This window comes from Physeter macrocephalus, chromosome 4 (assembly GCF_002837175.3).
Source record: "Physeter macrocephalus isolate SW-GA chromosome 4, ASM283717v5, whole genome shotgun sequence".
NCBI lineage: Eukaryota > Metazoa > Chordata > Mammalia > Artiodactyla > Physeteridae > Physeter > Physeter macrocephalus.
Window position 1 is genome coordinate 45,180,073 of NC_041217.1, and position 20,288 is coordinate 45,200,360.

Consider the following 20,288-nt stretch of genomic DNA (forward strand, 5'->3'; position numbering starts at 1 on the left):
CACTGCTGTGGCCTCTCCCGTTGCGGAGCACAGGCTCCGGACGCGCAGGCTCAGCGGCCATGGCTCACGGGCCCAGCCGCTCCGCGGCATGTGGGATCCTCCCAGACCGGGGCGCGAACCCAGTTCCCCTGCATCGGCAGGCGGACGCGCAACCACTGCGCCACCAGGGAAGCCCTACTTGTTGTTTTTACTCTTAATAATTCTGCAAAAGCTTTAACCCTTTCAATCCTATTAGGAACACTTATTTACCCCTCAGTAACAATCAAATTGCTACAAATTACATATTCCTGAAGGGGGAAGCATCTTGAAAATACATAACAATTTTTTTCTTTTAAAAATATATCTCAGGGCTTCCCTGGTGGCGCAGTGGTTGAGAGTCCGCCTGCCGATGCACGGGACACGGTTCGTGACCCGGTCCGGGAAGATCCCACATGCCACGGAGCGGCTAGGCCTGTGAGCCATGGCCGCTAAGCCTGTGCATCCGGAGCCTGTGCTCCGCAAAGGGAGAGGCCACAACAGTGAGAGGCCCGCGTACCGCAAAAAAAAAAAAAAAAAATCTCAAATGGTCAGTTTTAATTCATAACACAGTGCATATCAAGAGGTGTAACCCACATAAACAAACAAACAAACAAATATATATATATATATCTCAGCTCAATTAGGCAAAAGTTGGACCATGTAAAAGTAGGTGGACAGTAAAATAATGGGGGATTTAGTTCATATGGTGGCTTGGAAGAGTGAAAGGTGGTTCGCTTATAATTTACTTCATTGTTGGCTAGCAGGCTGAGGACCAAAGCTTGCATTGACATTGTCATCTTAAAAACAACCTATTGGAACTTCCCTGGTGGCACAGTGGTTAAGAATCCACCTGCCAGTTCAGGGGACAGGGGTTCGAGCCTTGGTCTGGGAAGATTCCACATGCTGTGGAGCAGCTAAGCCCGTGCGCCACAGCTACTGAACCTGCACTCTAGAGCCTGCGAGCCACAACTAATGAGCCTGCAGGCCGCAGCTACTGAAGCCCACACGCCTAGAGCCCCTGCTCTGCAACAAGGGAAGCCACCGCAATGAGAAGCCTGTGCACCGTAACGAAGAGTAGCCCCAGCTCACTGCAACTAGAGAAAGGCCACGCGCAGCAACGAAGACCCAATGCAGCCATAAATAAATAAGTAAATTTATTAAAAAAAAAAAGAAGCAACCTATTTGTAGTGCCCAAATGTTGGCCTGAGGAAGATTACTATAATTTAATGATACCGCTAATTGTATCCCTAAATGGGAGTAAGTCTTATTTAAAAGAGAAAATAGGTATTTTAAAATATCCAACTAAAGTTGCCTTTTTTATTCTCTTCTTAGGAAATCAGGATACATTTTGTAGTGAAGTAAAGCACTGGGTAGAATAGCAAGTTTTTCCTGATTTCCAACAACTTAGAGGTCTCAAAATATCTTTGTTTGCACAGTCTGGCCACACTATTATACTTTAGTTGAAGGCTTATGAAGTCTATACTTTTCTTCATTTTTGTGGATAATATCTAGGGTTTCATGTAAGCAGGTGCAATAATACTTTATTATTATGAACTTATTTAAAGAGTTTACATATCTAAAATTTTCTGATAACTGAACGTGACCTCTTTAGCTTCCCAAACTTAAAGAAAATCTACTTTTTATTTAAAACACAGACTATGCTCCCTTAAGCACGATGTTTCAAATATAATGTAAGCGTTCATTAGCATGGCTGAGATTATCACAATGAACTAATGTTAACTATTGAAGGGCTATTGGCTCCACTAAATGAGCCCGGACTGCTACACATTTTTTTTTAAAGTTTATCTTCTCTTTCTATCAGATCTAATATTTTGATTCTGGCAACTGTCTCAACAGGCTCTGTCCCTAACCCCATCTACCACATACTTTGTCTTTTACTTTGCTACTTCTGATGTCTGTAAACTATAAAATCGTATTACCAAACTAATTCTAAGTGTAAATGAAATTAAAATTGAATAAATTTTTTTCCTGGTATTAGCGAGAGCTATTTTGGCTATCTAGAGATTTTTTTTTTTTCTCCAAGTTCTTGTTTGTGTTTTCCATAGCTCAGTTGTCCAATAGTTTGACTTTGAGATCATTGAAAAACAAGGTTTCTTACTGTCATTTGATGGTGCTTCTACAAATTGGTCTAGTTAGGTCCATATGGAAAAGAATAAATCCCAGAAAATTTGGGGATAGCTAGTATAGTTCATTCATTTGGTCATCATATAAGCCCTTATTAAGTACATTACACCAGCACTGTGTGGTGAAAATGCCCTGAAACTACACATTAGGAGGCTTGGCGAATGATCCTAGCCTGCTACTACTAAATGCATATATAACCTTAGGCTAGTCAAGTTCATATTCTGAAAAATGGGAATCATAATACAGGTTGTTATGTGGATCACTGAGATTTCACTCTTCCTGTGAAAGCAAGCAGGCAGGGGAAATGTTTGGCAGGGAGGTTGAGAACATAGCAGAGTTGGTTGAACATGGAGTGGAATACCTGAAGGGGTTTGGGAAGGAGAGGGAAGAGTAGGAGACTGGTTTAGGAGAAAGGACCAGAGCATTTTGCGATTAGAGAACTAGAGACAAGAGATGTTTACATTGCCGGCAGTGACTAGAAAAACAAGAGCCAGAGACACTGTGGATTTAGTCCTGATGGCGGCTTGATCAGCACTCAGGTTGCGAGGATTCACTAATGCCTAGCCGCTGTGACGTGGGGCCGGAGGATATGTGTAGCAGGGCCTACGAGTGGGCAGCAGCTAGCGGGTGATGACCCAAATTTAGATGAGGAAAGCAAATTCTGCTTAATTGTAACCCATGTTCTTTTGATTGTGATCGTGGTCTCCTTTTTTTTCTAATTGTGATCAAAACCAGTCTAGAATCGTTGCTTGGAGTGGTGATGCACTCTGTCAATTTGATTTTGTCTCCTGGGCTGATTATACTTCCTACTGCTTTCTGATTCTTAAAGGATTAACTGAGTACACCCAAAACCTTCAACCAAAGATTTTGTGTTTATCATTCATCCCTTCTTACTATTATGTCATATGTTTGGTAGTTGAATATGAAAGATTAGCATATTATAACAGGAATGCACTCTAATTATGAAACTGAGCAGGACCCTCTGGGGCTCCGGGGCACGAAAACCTTTCTGTGTCCCATGTTCCTTGTTTGCAGGGAACAAACTCCAGCCTCCGTGACCTTCCTGAGTCCCAAAAGGCAGATTCCAACAGTTGCTATTCAGCGAAGGGAGAGGATTCAGAGACAAGGGAGGAGCACCAGAGAAGGCCACCTGAGGCCAGATTAAAGAAACCAGAGAAGGCCATCAAGAGATTACCTGAGACCAGATTAAAGGACTGTAGGCCTTGCACACACCCTAATCTTATCAGCAACCCTACCCTTGAACTATTGCTGTAAAACTCACCAAATCCTCCCAGTTGGGACACACAGTTTTTCAGGGCAGGAGCCCACTGCGTCCCCCTTTGCCTGGCAAAGCAAAAAAACTATTGTTTTCTACTTCACCGAAAACTCTGTCTCCGAGATTCAATTCGGCACTGGGGCACAGAAGCCGAGTTTTCGGCATCAATTACCTAGTCCTAATTCTTGCTTCTGATTTTGGAGACATTAAAAGGATGGTTTATTAAAGGTTCTTTGCATAACACATCTGGTAGAGCTCTGTATCCAGAAGGTAGATAGATTATATTTGTGACCAAGCTGAAGAGGGCACATCAGATAGACCCTGGATTTATGGGAGATGTCAGCTAAAATTTGAAAGGTCTTTCTTCTCATGTATGATGACTTGCATGACAAGGCAACTGCGGTATTCTGTGGCAACTTTGTTTCTGACTCTGTCATCTTGAGCATTTAAGACTCCTGTCTCTTGACTTTAATATCTCAACATTTCTTCAGAGTCATTGGGCTGAACTCAGAGTCAAAATTCAGCCCCAGTACAGCTTCTTAACAAACTATTTAATTTCTTTATTCATGAAGAAATATTGCTCTGGTTTTCAGGAAAAAATGGACAAGGGAGTCTAGCAAATAGCCCCTAATTACCACCTCTAGTTGTACACATACTACTTGAAAGCAAGCACTAAAACAAACAACAAAGCAATAAGAACAGTAGTGGAAATCCAGTGTGATGCTTACAATTCCCCTCATACAATCTGTCCCAGTTATCAGCAACACTATTTTTCTTTGTTTTGTTTTGTTCGCCACTGGCAGTTTAACCACATCACACAGATAAGACTTACAAATTTCAATTAATAATTTTAGACTTCGGTGTCACTGCCATTTTGATCAAGGAACTTGACTTTTGCAAACCCTGAGCCAATTTATTGTAAAAACAATAATTTTATGTGAGCATTAATTAAATAGCACCTAAAATTTATAATAAGCCTCTCAGAGAAGAAAAAATACCTTTAGAAATCTCATGTTTAATTATTATTGTATGTGAAAATGAAAACAGATTTTATTAATGATATACAGAAGTCTTGGGAAAATACTTAATAAAATAGTGATAGATGTGACAGTATTGATTTTGACTCTCTTTTTCTTTTTCAGGGTTTGAACATAATCTTTCATGTAGCCTTGGCTCTCCTAAAGGTAAGTCCGTTTTTATGTTTAAGTTACCAAACTGTCTTACCTCTCTGCCCTTGGAACTGGGCATCATTCAATTTACAGCCTGTGACTCATTCTAGATTCTTGAAAAAAAGAAAAAAAAACGACTTCTCTGAGTAACTGTGATCCTCTCTCCTTCCCCCATCCTTTTTTGTTGTTGTTTATTTCAAGTTTGGTTTTCTTATAATCCATTGAATCTTGCTATCACAGCACTTTTTCCAGTAAGATAAAAATATTTCCATTCATTCAAGTTGTATGATATGAGAAAAAAACCTGTTTTCTGTCAAAATAATGCCGGCTTTCTTCTTAAAATACTTATCATAATAACATCCCTAAAGGTACCTAAACATATAATTGAGTTATTAGAAAGCTTCTGTAATACACTAAAAAAGAAACTGCTACATTTCAATTTGCAGTTCTTTCTCTGATAGCTAGAAATTTATAAGACATGTTAGAATTCAATTATAATTACCTTGCTGGGTTTTATATCAACGTATCAGTGCAGCTTTAAAAGTGTGGAAACAGCAAGACGTGTGCTGCAGAGTTGATGAAAATAACCTGGTTGGTTTTTGTCCTTCAGTTAAAGATGAAGTTCTGTTATTGAAGGTGATAATTGCCTTGTTTATGAAAAGATGCAGGCTCACCCTTTTCCCAGTAAAATGTAATGGTTAAAATTGCAGACACCGGACTCAGACAGATTTGGTTCTAATATCAGCTCTAGTGTATGACTTTGGGCAAATTACTCAGACCCTGAATTTTGAGATAATAATGAAAACTAATTTATAGGATTGCTAAATGATATGATACATAAAATTCTCTTAACATAATGTCTGGAAAATTGTATCGCCTAATAAATGGTAGCTGTCATTATTGTGATTACTATTTTTTTTTTTAAACAGGAAAGGGGGATGGGAGCTTGCAATTTTTTTTAAAAAAATTATTAATTTATTTATTTATGGCTGTGTTGGATCTTCATTTCTGTGCAAGGGCTTTCTCTAGTTGCGGCAAGCGGGGGCCACTCTTCATCACGGTGCACGGGCCTTTCACTGTCACGGCCTCTCCCGTTGTGGAGCACAGGCTCCAGACACGCAGGCTCAGTAATTGTGGCTCACGGGCCCAGTTGCTCCACGGCATGTGGGATCTTCCCAGACCAGGGCTCGAACCTGTGTCCCCTGCATTGGCAGGCGGACTCTCAACCACTGTGCCAGCAGGGAAGCCCCCTGTGATTACTATTATACTGACGAAGTAATTCAGAATTTGTTACTAGATTCCCTATAATTCTTCCAGATTTCCCAAGAGATAATAATTTGAATCTTCAGAGAAGCTCTTGATATTTTAGGAGAGCTTCCATACTTAACCATTAAATACCTTGATTCAAAACAAAGGCATCCCATAATATGGGCCCTATGCAACTCAAGATGTGGCTGCTGCTCCTCATCTCTGATTCTGTTAAGCATTTGTTTTTTATGGAGTTCATAAACTGCACTTCACATTTTTCATTAAATCATTTTGAGTTTAGATATGAACAGTTCATATGACAAAGTTACTTTAGAAGTTAAGGAAAATATTTTAAAGATTTTCAATTAAAAAAAAACAGATTTTCAATAAAGTAACAAGCGTCTTTGCGTATGTCTTTCAATGAAATCATGGATCTCTACCTCACTTTTTTTTTCTTGTCATTAAAACAAATCAAAACCAAAAGATGCTTTCTGCAGAGGGCTGGAATAAGACTTTTAGACTGCCTAAGCAGTGAAAGTATTATGTAATTAAGACTAAAAACAATATTAAACCATAAACTAAGTATAAGGAAGTCGAACAAAGTTTTGATTTTTCCTATCATGTCTAATTTTTTTTTGTTTCAGATATTACATCTTTCCCAAAATGCCTTTTCTCATTTTTAATGACCTTTCTTTACTAGTGCTCTTATCCTGTGCTTAGTCTGTCTTTTGCGAGTAACCCAGGACTTCGCCTCTGGATATCAGACCTGTACTCCGTGTCAGCCTAATAATTTATTCATCTGGTAAATTATCCCCCTGGTCGACAGGTTTTGGGGGCTTGATTGTATTGTTTTCATTTATTTATGGCCATGTTAACCCAGACATGGCCTGTGCAGGGGACATTCTCTGGCCACTGGGCAGAAAGCCTTTTGTATCTTCTCTAGCAATGCATGGATACTCATCTAATATCATCTTGGAGAATGTCTAGTTAGAGAAAATAAAAAGGAGAGCTTTCCCATTACTATAGGTTTATATTTATCTCTCTTCCTTGTTTGAATCCTGGAGCTGACCCCACATAGAGACAGTATAATATATAGGCTGCACTGAAGTGTACTTAATTGATCTGATTGCCCCACCTAGAAAAAGAATACTCCAAACACATTTGACAGTGACTAACTTTTAGCTTCTAATCTATCAGATAAAAGAATATAAACTTGTTTATATCAGAATAACACAATTAGGGAATAGTTCAAAGTGCTTATGAACCCAGCCTAACTAATTTTCAGTATAGCTGCAGAGGGACTTTAGATTTCTCTGTATTTCTTGTGATGAGGGGAATCAGAAAGGGAAATAACATTACTTGAGCACTTACTGTGTGCTAAGTGTTAATGTAGGTTATCTCATTAGCACACATCAAATGTGTTATTTGTAGGAGAATCATGAACTGTGTTAGAGAAAACGATCTAATTCTCTCCCTCAGTTGATTATTGAGAGAGCCAAGGCCCCAGATGACCTAAAATCTTTTGGCTTAGAAAAGGCAAAGCTGAATTTATAATTTTAAACAGATAAACATAGGTAAATGTCTCTGTTGCTCAGTATGGTTTATAGACACCTACTTTCTGAATGGGAGCTACTTCCTTTTGGGTTAGAAACAGTCTACCAGGCAGCTAGAAAGCTATTGAGCTAAAAGAATGATTCACTCTAGTAGGTAGTATCATTAAATCATTTAGGATGTTGGCAGTGTCCACTATGTAGGTTGGATATATTCCTAAAAATCTAATTCACTTATTATATGAAACATTCAGTAGTCATAGCATAGTACCTTATAATAGATTGGAGATGATCAGTCAGAATTAATCTTAGCCACTTCATGTTGGCAGAGAAAATTTCCAATCAGAATAGGCTCTTTGCTTTCCAACAATGATTAAGAAGTAAATGACAGAATGTTTTTCTGTCCCCCACCCCCAAGCTCATTTTGTGTCTTACATGTGCTGGAATTGACATACACACACTACTATATATAAAATAGATAACTAATAAGGACCTACCGTATAGCACAGGGAACTCTACTCAATATTCTGTAATAACCTATAAGGGAAAGGAATCTTAAAAAAAGAGTGGATATATGTATATGTACAACTGATTCACTTTGCTGTACACCTGAAACTAACGCAACATTGTAAATCAGCTATACTCCAGTAGAAAAAAAGAAAACTCCATTCATAACCCTACCCCAGAGGTAACCATAATAAAAATTGGGTATAAAATCTTTCTCCCATGCTTTTAGTCTATTGAATATGTAAGCATGCATTACCTACCTACATATACACATATATGTATGTATAAACAAATATGTTTTAATATGGCTTTGAAGGTTACAGATAAGACGATGGGGAGGTAGTGGGTAAATCTAGAAGAACAATGTGAAAGGATGAACATATTTATTTTCTTTAAAAAAATGCTGTTGAACAAGACTGTTTTTCATGTAATAATATATTATGCATATCTTTCCTTGTCACTGCACACATGTAGTGGTTAAAAGCATGGAGGCTGGAGCCAGACTGGTTGAGTTTAAATCCCATCTCACACAATTTATCCGGTGATCTTAGGTAAATTACAGTTTCTCCATCTTTAAAATGGGGAGGTTAGTAATACCTATCCCATAAGATTGTTGTTCAGGTTTAATGAGTTAATATGCAGTTGGTGCCTGTAACTTAGTAAGCACTACAGTGCATCCAGGTGCTGTTATTACACATAGAACTTGCTTAAGATTTTTTTTTTTTTTTTTTTTTTGCGGTACGTGGGCTTCTCACTGTTGTGGCCTCTCCTGTTGTGGAGCACAGGCTCCGGATGCGCAGGCTCAGCGGCCATGGCTCACGGGCCCAGCCGCTCTGCGGCATGTGGGATGTTCCCGGACCGGGGCACAAACTCGTGTCCCCTGCATCGGCAGGCAGACTCTCAACCACTGCGCCACCAGGGAAGCCCTGCTTAGCCTTTTAAATGGCTGCTTATTTTTCTGTTGTATGTATCATAATTTATTTAACCATTTTATATTTAATTTTTATGGACATTAAAGTTGTTTCCAGAGTTTCCTGTTAAACAAAACTGTAACAAACATCCTTAAACGTCTATCTTTGCATACTTATCTAATAATATCTTTAGGATAAATTCCTAGGAATGTAATTGCTAGGTCAAACTATAATCACATTTTAATTTTTGATGCATATTGCAAAATTGCTTTCTGTTAGCAACCATACTCTTGAAAAAACAAAATTTCTAAATATGTACTTTTATGGACCCTGTTTAAACAAAGCAGCTTAAAAAGTAATTATTACTAATAATTTGTTTTGTTGTAAACAAATGAAACTCCTCAGACAGTTTTGAAGACTCCAATGTTATGTTCTTTTGTTTAGAAACATCTAGTTTTTTTAAGGAAGTTAGCTGATCCTGGCTAAATTTTAGAAGAATGAGCCTTAGCTTGGAGTGGCTTTATGTATTATGTGAAACTTCTTAAGTATATATCTTTGATGTTTTTGGCTTTTCAACCCTCTCCGCTATGGTGTGTTTCCTTATCATTCTATTGAAGCATTTTTGGTTGTCACTAATGAAATCTAGTAGACATCTTTCCATTTTTATCTAACTTGATCTCTCACCAGTTATCAAAGCAGCATGACATAGCACTTCCTTTTCTTCTCCTCCCCCTCTTCCTCCTGAGGTCAAATCCCGTCTCTGACAGTTTATCCAGTGATCTTAGGGAACTTAACAGTTTACCCATCTTTAAAATGGGGATATTAGTAATACCTATCACATGGGATTGTTGTTAGAGTTTAATGAGTTAATATATGATTGGTGCCTGTAACTTAGTAAGTACTACAGAGCACTCAGGTGCTATTATTACACGTAGAGCTTCTCCTCTTCCTCCTCCTCCTCCTTTCCCTCTCCCTCCCCTCCCCCTCCCTCTTCTCCTTCTCTCCTTCTTACATTCTCCTTTGGCTTCTTATTTTTTATCTCCCTCTCTGCTTCTTCTCATTTTCCTTTACTCACTCCTTTTTTTGTCCCTAGTCATCAATTTGGAATTCCATTGACCTTCAGCCTTTATTCTGTTAATGTTACACATCACATTGATTGATTTGCAGGTGTTAAACCACCCTTGCATCCTTGGGATAAATCCTACTTGATCATGGTGTATGTTTTTTTAATGCACTGTTGAATTTGGTTTGCTAATAGTTATTTATTTATTTAGTTGCACTGGGTTTTAGTTGCAGCAGGCAGGCTCCTTAGTTGTGCCTCGTGGGCTCCTTAGTTGTGGCACGTGAGCTCCTTTTAGTTGCAGCAGGCAGGCTCCTTAGTTGCAGCTCTAGGGCTCCTTATGTGTGGCTCACCTGCTCCTTAGTTGTGGCAGGAGGGCTTCTTAGTTGCAGCTCACAGGCTCCTTAGTTGCGGCACGTGAACTCTTAGTTGCAGCATGCATGTGAGATCTAGTTCCCTGACCAGGGATCGAACCCGGGCTCCCTGCATTGGGAGCATGGAGTCTTATCCACTGTGCCACCAGGGAAGTCCCTGCTAATATATATATATATATATATTTTTTTTTTTTTTTTTTTTTTTTTTTTCGGTACGCAGGCCTCTCACTGTTGTGCAACCACTGCGGCACCAGGGAAGCCCACCTGCTAATATATTTTGTTGAGGATTTTTGTATCCATGTTCATCAGTGTTATTAGCCTGAAATTTTCCTTTTTGTAGTGTCTTTGTCTGGTTTGGTATTAGGGAAATGCTGGCATTGTAAAGTGAGTTTGAAAGAGTTCCTTCCTCTTCAGTTTTTTGGAATAATTTGAGAAATATAGGTATCAACTCTTCTTTAAATATTTGGCCGAATTCACCTGTGAAACCCTCTGGATGGGGACTTTTTTTTGTTGAGGGTTTTTTGATTATGGATTCAATTTCATTAGTAGTAATCAGTCTGTTCAGATTTTCTGTTTCTTCATGATTCAGTCTTAGAAGATTGTATGTTTTTAGGAATTTATCCATTTCTTGTAGGTTGTCTGATTTGTTGGTGTATAATTATTCATAGTATTCTCTTATGATCCTTTGTACTTCTGTGATATTGGTAGTAATTTTTCCTCTTTCATTTCTGATTTTATTTTATTTTATTTTATTATTATTTTTTTTTTTCGGTATGCAGGCCTCTCACTGTTGTGGCCTCTCCCGTTGCGGAGCACGGGCTCCAGACGCGCAGGCCGGGCTCCGGACGCGCAGGCTCGCCGGCCATGGCTCACGGGCCCAGCTGCTCCGCGGCATGTGGGATCTTCTGATTTTATTTATTTGAGCCCTCCTTTTTTCTTGATGAGTCTGGCTGAAGGTTTATTGATTTTGTTTATCTTTCTAAAGAACCAGCTTTTAGTTTTTTTGATCTTTTCTATTTTTTTTTTTGGTCTCTATTTCATTTATTTCTCTTCTGGTTTTAATTATTTCCTTCCTTCTACTAACTTTTGGCTGAGTTTGTTCTTTTTCTATTTCCTTTAAATGTAAAGTTAGGCTTTTTCAGTTAAGATTTTTCTTGTTTCTTGAAGTACGCCTGTATTGCTGTGAACTTCCCTCTTAGAACTGCTTTTGCTGCATCTGAAATATTTTGGAACATCGTGTTTCCATTTCTCTTTGTCTCAAGGTTTTTAAAAATTTCCTCTTTGATTTCTTTATTGACCCATTGGTTGTTTTTTTTTTTTTTGTGGTACGCGGGCCTCTCACTGTTGTGGCCTCTCCCATTGCGGAGCACAGGCTCTGGACGCGCAGGCTCAGCGGCCATGGCTCACGGGCCCAGCCGCTCCGCTCCCAGACCGGGGCGTGAACCCGGCTCCCCTGCATCGGCAAGCGGACGCACAACCACCGCGCCACCAGGGAAGCCCCCCCATTGGTTGTTTAATAGCATGTTGTTTGGTCTCCATGTGTTTGTGTCTTTTCCAGTTTTCTTATAATTAATTTCTGGTTTCGTATCATCGTGGTTGGAAGAGATTCTTGATAAGATTTTAATCTCCTTAAATGTATTGAGACTTGTTTTGTGGCCTAACGTGTGATCTATCCTGGAGAATGATTCGTGTGCACTTGAAAAGAATGCATTGTGCTGTTTTTGGATGAAGTATGCTGTATATCTCTATTAAGTCCCTTGATCATTTAAAACCAATATTACCTTATTTATTTTCTGTCTGGATGCTCTACTCATTCATGTAAGTGGCATCATTCAAGTCCCCTACTATAATTGTATTGCTGTCTATTTCTCTCTTTATTTCTATTAATAGTTACTTTATATTGGGTTGGCCAAAAAATTCGTTCGGGTTTTCATAAGGTGTTATGGAAGAACCCAAATGAACTTTTTGGCAAACCCAATATATTTAGGTGCTCCTATGTTGGGTGTATTAATTCTTGCAAATGTTATATCTTCTTGTTGGATTGACCCCTTTATCATTATGTAATGTCCTTCTTTGTCTCCTGTTACAGTCTTTGTTTAAAAGTTCATTTTTCTGATATAAATATTGATATCCCAGCTTCTTTCTTTTTGTTTCCAATTGTATGGTATATCTTTTTCTATCCCTTCACTTTCAGTCTGCAACTGTCTTTAGGTTGAAGTGAGTCTCTTGTAGGCAGCATATAGGTCTTATTTTTTTAACCATTCAGCTATTCTGTGTCTTTTGTCTGGAGAATTTTGTCCATTGATGTTTAAAGTAATTTTTGATAAGTATGTACTTATTGTCATTTTGTTAATTTTTTTCTGACTGTTTTTGTAGCTCCTCTCTGTTCCTTTCTTCTTCTCTTTCTCTCTTCTCTTGTGTTTTGATTGTTTTCTTTAGTATTATATTTAGATCCCTTTCTCATTTTCTTCTGTGTATTTACTATAAGTTTTTTCTTTGTGGTTACTGTGGGGTTTACATGTAACATCCTATGCATGTACAGTCCCTGCGTTTCATATTTTTGATGACACACATTTTACATCTTTTTAGTTTATGTATCTCTTACCTATTGTATTTTTAATTAATTTTAATAATTTTGTCTAACCCTTCATATATGTTTTATAAGTGATTAATCCACTACCTTTAGTATTTGTTTATCTTTTTTGGTATGATTTTTACTTTCATATGTTCTCATTATTAGTGCCTTTCCTTTTTAGTTTAGGGAAGTCCCTTTAATATTTCTTATAAGGCCAACTTAGTGGTGACGAACTCCTTTAGCTTTTGCTTATCTGGAAAATGCTTAATCTCTCCTTAAATTCTGAACAATAACTTTGCTGGGTAGAGAATTCTTGGTTGGCAGGGTTTTGTTTCTTTCAGCATTTTGAATATGTCATGCCACTCTTTTCTGGCCTGTTAAGTTTCTGCTGAAAAAAATCTGCTGATGGCCTTATGGGGTTTCCCTTGTAAGTAATAAGTTGCTTTTCTCTTGCTGGTTTTAAGAGTCTCTATCCTTAACTTTTACCATTTTAATTATAATGTGTCTCAGTGTGTTTCTGTTTGGATTCATCCTATTTGGAACTTTCTGGGCTTCCTGGACCTGGATGTCTTTTTCCTTCCCCAAATTAGGGAAATTTTCACCTGTCATTTCTTCAAATAATTTTTCTGGCTTTTTCTTTTTCTCCTATCCTCTTCAGACCCCCTATCACGTAAATGTTATTTCACTTGATCTTGTCCCAGAGGTCCCTTAATGATTCCTCACTTTTTAAAAAAATTAATTTATTTATTTAGTTTTGGCTATGTTGGGTCTTTGTTGCTGTGCACAGTCTTTCTCTAGTTGCGGCGAGTGGGGGCTACTCTTTGTTGTGGTGCATGTGCTTCTCATTGCGGTGGCTTCTCTTGTTGTGGAGCACGGGCTCTAGGCGCGTGGGCTTCAGTAGTTGTGGCACGAGGGCTCAGTAGTTGTGGCTTGCAGGCTCTAGAGCACAGGCTCAGTAGTTGTGGCGCAAGGGCTTAGTTGCTCTGCAGCATGTGGGATCTTCCCGGACCAGGGCTTGAACCCATGTCCTCTGCATTGGCAGGCAGATTCTTAACCACTGCGCCACCAGGGAAGTCCCTTCCTCACTTTTTAAAGTTCTTTTTTCAGTTTGCTGCTCTGTCTGGGTGTTTTCCATTGCTTTGTCTTTCAGCTCACTGATTCATGCTTGTATTTCATCCATTATGCTATTGAACCCTTCTAGTATATTTTTCAGTTTAGTATAATTTCTGTTTGATTCTTTCTTATATTTTCTATATATTTGTTGAAGTTCTGTCTGTGTTCTTCCATTCTTCTCCTGAGATCAGTGAGCATCATTATGATCATTATTTTGAACTCTTTATTAGGTAGGTTGCTTATCTCCATTTCATTAAGGTCTTTTTTTCTAGGGATTTGCCATGTTCTTTGGTTTGGAACGTATTCCTCCATCTCCTCATTTTGCCTGTCTCTCTGTGTTTCTCTGTATGTATTAGGGAAAATGTCTATCTCCCTCAGTCTTGAAGGAGTGGTCTTTGGTAGGAGCTGTTCTTTGTGGCCAAGAAGCACAGTCTCCACTGGCCACCAGAACCAGGCCCTCTATGGGTATCTGTCACATGGGCTACATGCACCTGCTGCTTGTAATAGGTCTGAGACTGCTGTGAGGGGAGGGTGGAGCTCCAGGTGCTCACCTGCTCGTGGCCCATTTGCTGCACAGGGAGAGTGGGGCTCAGGGCCCTGGCCCAGCCTGGTTTCTGCTGAGCTGCTATGCAGGGAGGGCAGAACTCAGGGTGCTCACCTGTCCCAGCTCTGTGTGGAGTAGGAAAGGTTAAGAGCACTCACCCAACCAGTTGTGACTCATTTGCTATGTAAGAGGGGCAAGGCTTAGGGTGCTCACCCAGTCCAGTTGCACCTCTATTACTTCTGTGCTAAGGTGGGACTTGGGAAGCTCTACTGTACTGGTTGTGGCTCAGTCTCTGCACAGGTTAGGTGGGGCTCAGGACACCCACCCAGGCTGGTTGCCTCTAGGCTACTGCATGGGGAGGGCAGGGCTTAGGGTGCTCCAGAACAAAGTTGAATAAAAGTGGAAAGGGCCTACATCTTTGTCTTGTTCTTGATCTCATTTACTTTCTTTCAGAAAAGTTTTAATACTTAGATCTCCATTTCTGGATTACCACTACCACTACTATCACCACCACCTTTTTCTGCCACATGTGGTAGTAGTTCAACCATATTAGGGTGATGAACAAATTATTTGCTAAAGATCAAAATTTCCATGCATAAGAAGTAGTGAAGCTCTTCCCCTTATTCTGGAGAAACCTTCATTGTACTCTTATATGTGATTTTTTGTGTTTGTCATCACTGTGATTCAGACTAGATTTATAGGAAACTCCAGTACTTTTTTTTCCAGCTATATTGAAATATAATTGACTTTTTTGCAGATTTTATTATTTTTAAAAGAAGAAGCTTTGTGTATGTCTGGGCGTATGTAATCTACTTGCTTAATTAAAAAACTTTTTTCTCAGAGATTATTCCTTTGTCCCTGCCTACTCCGTTTACTTCAGTATTCAGCTTTTAGAAAGAAATAATTTCACATTACATGAGAATTAGAAAATCTATTTGTGTTACAATACTTTTTTTTCTTTTTTTCCAGTTCAGCTTGTGTGATTCTGATTTGTATATCAAATAGAATCCAAATGCTTAACTGAAACATCTCTTTCCTCAAATAAACTTCCCTCATATCAGTAGCTTGCTACTACAAGTTTTTATGTCACTGAACCTTCTTTCCAGAAATCTGTCTGGAATTCCATTGGAGAAATAACCATTCATATTTCTTATTTTGGCCCCCTTCAAAAGCTTCCAGTTTACCCTGCTGTCAGTAGGCTGGAAGCTCTCTCATAAGCCATGCCCTGTGTGTCCTATCCTGCTTCCTTGTCCAGTGCCCCTTCTACAGCTAAAATAACCTCCTACCATTCCTTTTTAGGACTTCTTTGTTTTCTCACCTTTAATAACCTGTTATTTTGTAATCTTCCACTTGCTATCTACCAACTCATCTTCCATCCCCTATTCAGAACTCTCCTAGGACACATGAAATGCATTGTATACTAATAACATTTGTTCATTTATTTGTTCATTCAGTAAATGACTTTTGAGCACCTGTTGTGAGCCAGACACTGTGCTTAATGATATGGATACAACAGTAGACACATAGTCCCTTTTCTTAAGTTGTTTAAGGTAGTATCTGACAGACCTCTTAATGCATGTGAACAAATAAAATCTCTTTTTCTCACTTCCCTTCTCCTTCCTCAAAAAAAAAAAATCTTCCCACCAATCTACAGTAAGAGACTGTCCCAATTTATTTTAGTTATGTCACAGTATTGCAAGTCCCTACAGCAGTATAACTCAAAGTGATTCTTAACCATTAGTGTCCTCCAGAATCACCTAAGTCCCAAGGAATTTGTTTAAATTGAACATTTCTGAATGCCTCCTCTCACCCATCCCTCACCCTCAAATATGATGCAGGCAGTTCCGGAACCAGAAGGGTAGGAATACTCATGAGTTACATAGAGCAGGAATTCTCAGTCTTAACTCTACATCAGAATCTCCTGTATATTAGAGTTAGCTTTACACATTTTCTGATTCTGAGTTGTACAGAACAATTTCATTTGAATATCTAGGTGGGACCCAAGCATCACTATTTTTAAAAACTCCCCAGGTGATCCCAGTGTGCGGCTAAGCATCTACTACACTGTGATCAAACATTCAAAATAAAATTATCTAAACAAAGTGGTAGTGAGGGAACAAGGAGAAGAAAACACATGTGCAATTAGAGGAAGCATTCAGTCACACTTAGAAAATGGCTGGTCCTTATTTTCTTTATTAGCAATTGCTAATGTGTCTGTTTCGTCTCTGTGCGCCTCCATCTCAATGCCCGTGTTTTAGGATTGTAGCAAAGGCTCAGTGGGGCCTTGAGGTTCCTGAGGAGTATATTAAGGGGAGCCCCTTTAAAATGGAGACAAAAGAAGTACCTGGGTTGAGGTGTGGATTGTGATTCAGCTAATTCACGTTGGATTACCAAGGGTTGCTTTAACCAGAAAACCCAATTTATAAAACATAGCTCATCCACTATTAGTATCTTCAAACCAGGAAAAGAGTCTTAATAGAGAACCCCATGAATGGATAAAGAAAATGTGCGCATATATATATAAAAATACACACACACACACACACACACACACACACACATATATAATATATATACAATGGAATATTACTCAGCCATAAAAAGAATGAAATAATGCCCTTTGCAGCAACATGGATGGATTTAGAGATTATGGTACTAAGTGAAGGAAGTCAGAGAAAGACAAATATCATATATCACTTATATGTGGAATCTAAAAAAATGATACAAATAAACTTACTTACAAAACAGACTCACAGACATAGAAAACAAACTTATGGTTACCAAAGGGGAAAGTGGGAGGGAGAGATAAATTAGGAGTTTTCGATTAAAATACATACACTACTATATATAAAATAGATAACCAACAAGGACCTACTGTATAGCACAGGGAACTATACTCAATATCTTGTAATAACCTATAATGGAAGAGAATTTTAAGAAAGAACATATATATATTTATATATATATGTATAACTGAATCACTTTGCTATATATCTGAAACTAACACAACATTGTAAATTGTATTTCAGTAAAAATTTTAAAAAATAGAAACAAAAATGACCAATAAACATTAAAAAAGTAGGGAGTACCTGAGAACTCTGTGATGTAACCCATAAATAAAATAAAATAAAATAGGGCCTTGTTTATTTGAGAGAGTAAAAAGTCAGTTATTATTCAGCACTGTGCTGTCTGGTTAAGTATTCCTTTGACCTTTCAAAGTATAATTCCCCTTTTCCATTCTGTTGACATTGGAAAGAAGGATCAATTCATGTTCCAGAGATTCTCTCCCTGCAGGACCATATTTGAATACCATACAGGGTTAAAAAACAAGAAGTGAAGAGCAAAACACCTTGAAAACAGACAATGGATTTTAGTTCTCCCTAGTCTTTGATTCACCAACTTGGGTAAAAAAATTTTTGTTTCTGAGCTTGAAGATGGTGGTCTGTGACAGACTGAAATTAGGACTGTAGTTTCTGCAACTGTCATTCAGTTTACAAAATTAGAAGGCTAAAGAACTGAAAAAATGAAGCAAGCCATAAACATTCTTTTGGATTTGCAATGGGTTTTGTGCCTTCAGTTAGTTTGTAACTTACATGAAGGAATGCCTATTGCCCTGTTGGTGGCAGCAAAACACTACTCCTTTGGAAAGCTAGTAGTCCTGCACTCCAATTCTGTGACATTGGTATTCCTTTATATTGGTTTCCCCTTCCAACATAACTTGTTGTGTGAATATTTAGTTTGTTTTCAACTTTTCTCTGTTGTATGTTTAGTTTGAGGATAGGTTTGTTTTAGGATGCTATCCAGAAAACGCTAAAACTACCAACAAACACAAATTTGAGCTTCTAACTAGTGCAAGATACTCAAGGAATTTTAAAGTTTTAAAGTTCCAGAAATCATACATTTTATGGATTAGGGATTTATATCAGAAAATATATATATATATCATCATAGTACTATGTGTGTATTATATAACACTGCTAATTTGTTGAAGTGATTTCTCATTGTTTATTTCTCATGAGACAATCCAAAATGTCAGGAAGGGAGAATGGTTGACTAAACATGCCATGTTCCAAGTTGTCAGTAATTAATATGAACCTAATGTATCCTAGGAAATATGAGGTCACTTGACAGAAATAAGAACAATAAAATTAAGTGTCCCCCTATGAGTACTCTTAACACAAACACTCAAGCTTTCTTCTCTTTTACTTAAAAAATATCCCTCTCCATCTTCCTCTGATATTCTCCTATCTTTAATGACGGTATGTTCTGCCTTCATTCCAAAGCTAACTTCCCACTTGCATTCTTGATGCCAACTTTCCTGCCTCCTTTTGGAGAAGCCTGTGATGGTTGGTTAGGTCACATATCCCACAGACGTTCAGTGAGTGCCTACTATTGACAGGTCCAGGGTCAGGTGTGGGAACATCCAGAGATGACAGTGTGTGTCCTCAAGTTGTCCTGAGTGTAATGGAGAAGGCAGACACGTAGACACTTATAATCCAGCATGATTGCCCTGGGGTTTTAAAAGGGAGCTTCAGGAGCCTAAAGGCAGGGCAACCATATTTGTTCTGGGGGAACCAGGAAAGATTTTTCAAAGATGACTGAACTTTGAGGAGAGCATTTTAGGCAGCGAGAACAGCATGCAAAAGAGGCATGCAGAGGAACGGCTGAGACAAGTCCTTTGCTGTGGTGCATTTGAAGGTGATACATGAGTTGAGACTCTGAAGGGCTTTGATTACATTTCTGCCACCAATTAAATGTGGGGTCTTAATGAAATCATCTCACCTTTCTAACACATAATTTCCTTATTTACAAATAAGGGGATAAGAAAATATCGTTTCTAAGGCTCTAAATTTCTGTCTTGCTGACTGCCAATCTTTGTTATATGTATGTATACGTGTGAGTGTGTATAAATGTATGTGTATATACCCATATATATGTATATACACATACACACAATATATATGCTATACACAACCATCTCAGTCCTTTAATGAATAGATAAGAATTATAATTATCACGTTTGTTGTTTAACTTCTTGGCTGAAGTTTATCTTTGTCTCTCTTACAAAAAGTTTTCAGAGCAATATAATAAAATTAGATGCAAAAGAATAATCAATCTGTTATTATTAAAAATGAATACCAGCAAATGGCTTATAGTCTCACTTAAAAGCCCCTTTTAGCAACATTCTTGAATGTAAACAACCCATTTGTTCTAAACTAATAAAATTTCATTGTGTATATGTGAGGGTTTGTGTTTAGTGCACGCTCCTCTGTATTACCATTATTCTTACCAGGTGTTTCCAGACACCCAAGGTATATGTTGGATCCATATAAAAAAATGTAACGACTATCATCAATAATTCTGTAATCATGCAGCATTTATCATTTGTGATGAACTCAAATGCATTTTAAAAATAATAAATAAAATTAATTATAACACACTCATCATTTGTAAAGCACTTAAAATGTGCCTGATGCTGTTGAAACTAATCTTCATGACCATTACTTTTTTCTTTTTATAAAAAATTGTAGTAAAATGTACATAACACAAAATTGGCTATTTTTACTGTTTCTTTTTTCTATTTTTTTTAACATCTTTATTGGAATTGCTTTACAGTGGTGTGTTAGTTTCTGCTTTACAACAAAGTGAATCAGTTATACATATACATATGTTCCCATATCTCTTCCCTCTTGCATCTCCCTCCCTCCCACTCTCCCTATCCCACCCCTCTAGGTGGTCACAAACCACCTAGCTGATCTCCCTGTGCCATGCGGCTGCTTCCCACTAGCTATCCACCC

The 20,288-nt window shown here is 38.2% G+C and overlaps 1 protein-coding gene across 2 annotated transcripts in view; it reads left to right on the top strand.

The window, feature by feature from the left end:
- The window catches only part of RABGAP1L (RAB GTPase activating protein 1 like), a 642,929-nt gene that overhangs the window by 443,491 nt on the left and 179,150 nt on the right, over positions 1–20,288 (top strand). For both annotated transcript variants that reach the window (XM_055084169.1, XM_028488591.2), the window contains exon 17: positions 4,582–4,623. In XM_055084169.1, coding sequence (XP_054940144.1) covers positions 4,582–4,623 — 42 coding nt within the window. The remainder of the gene's footprint in view (positions 1–4,581; positions 4,624–20,288) is intronic.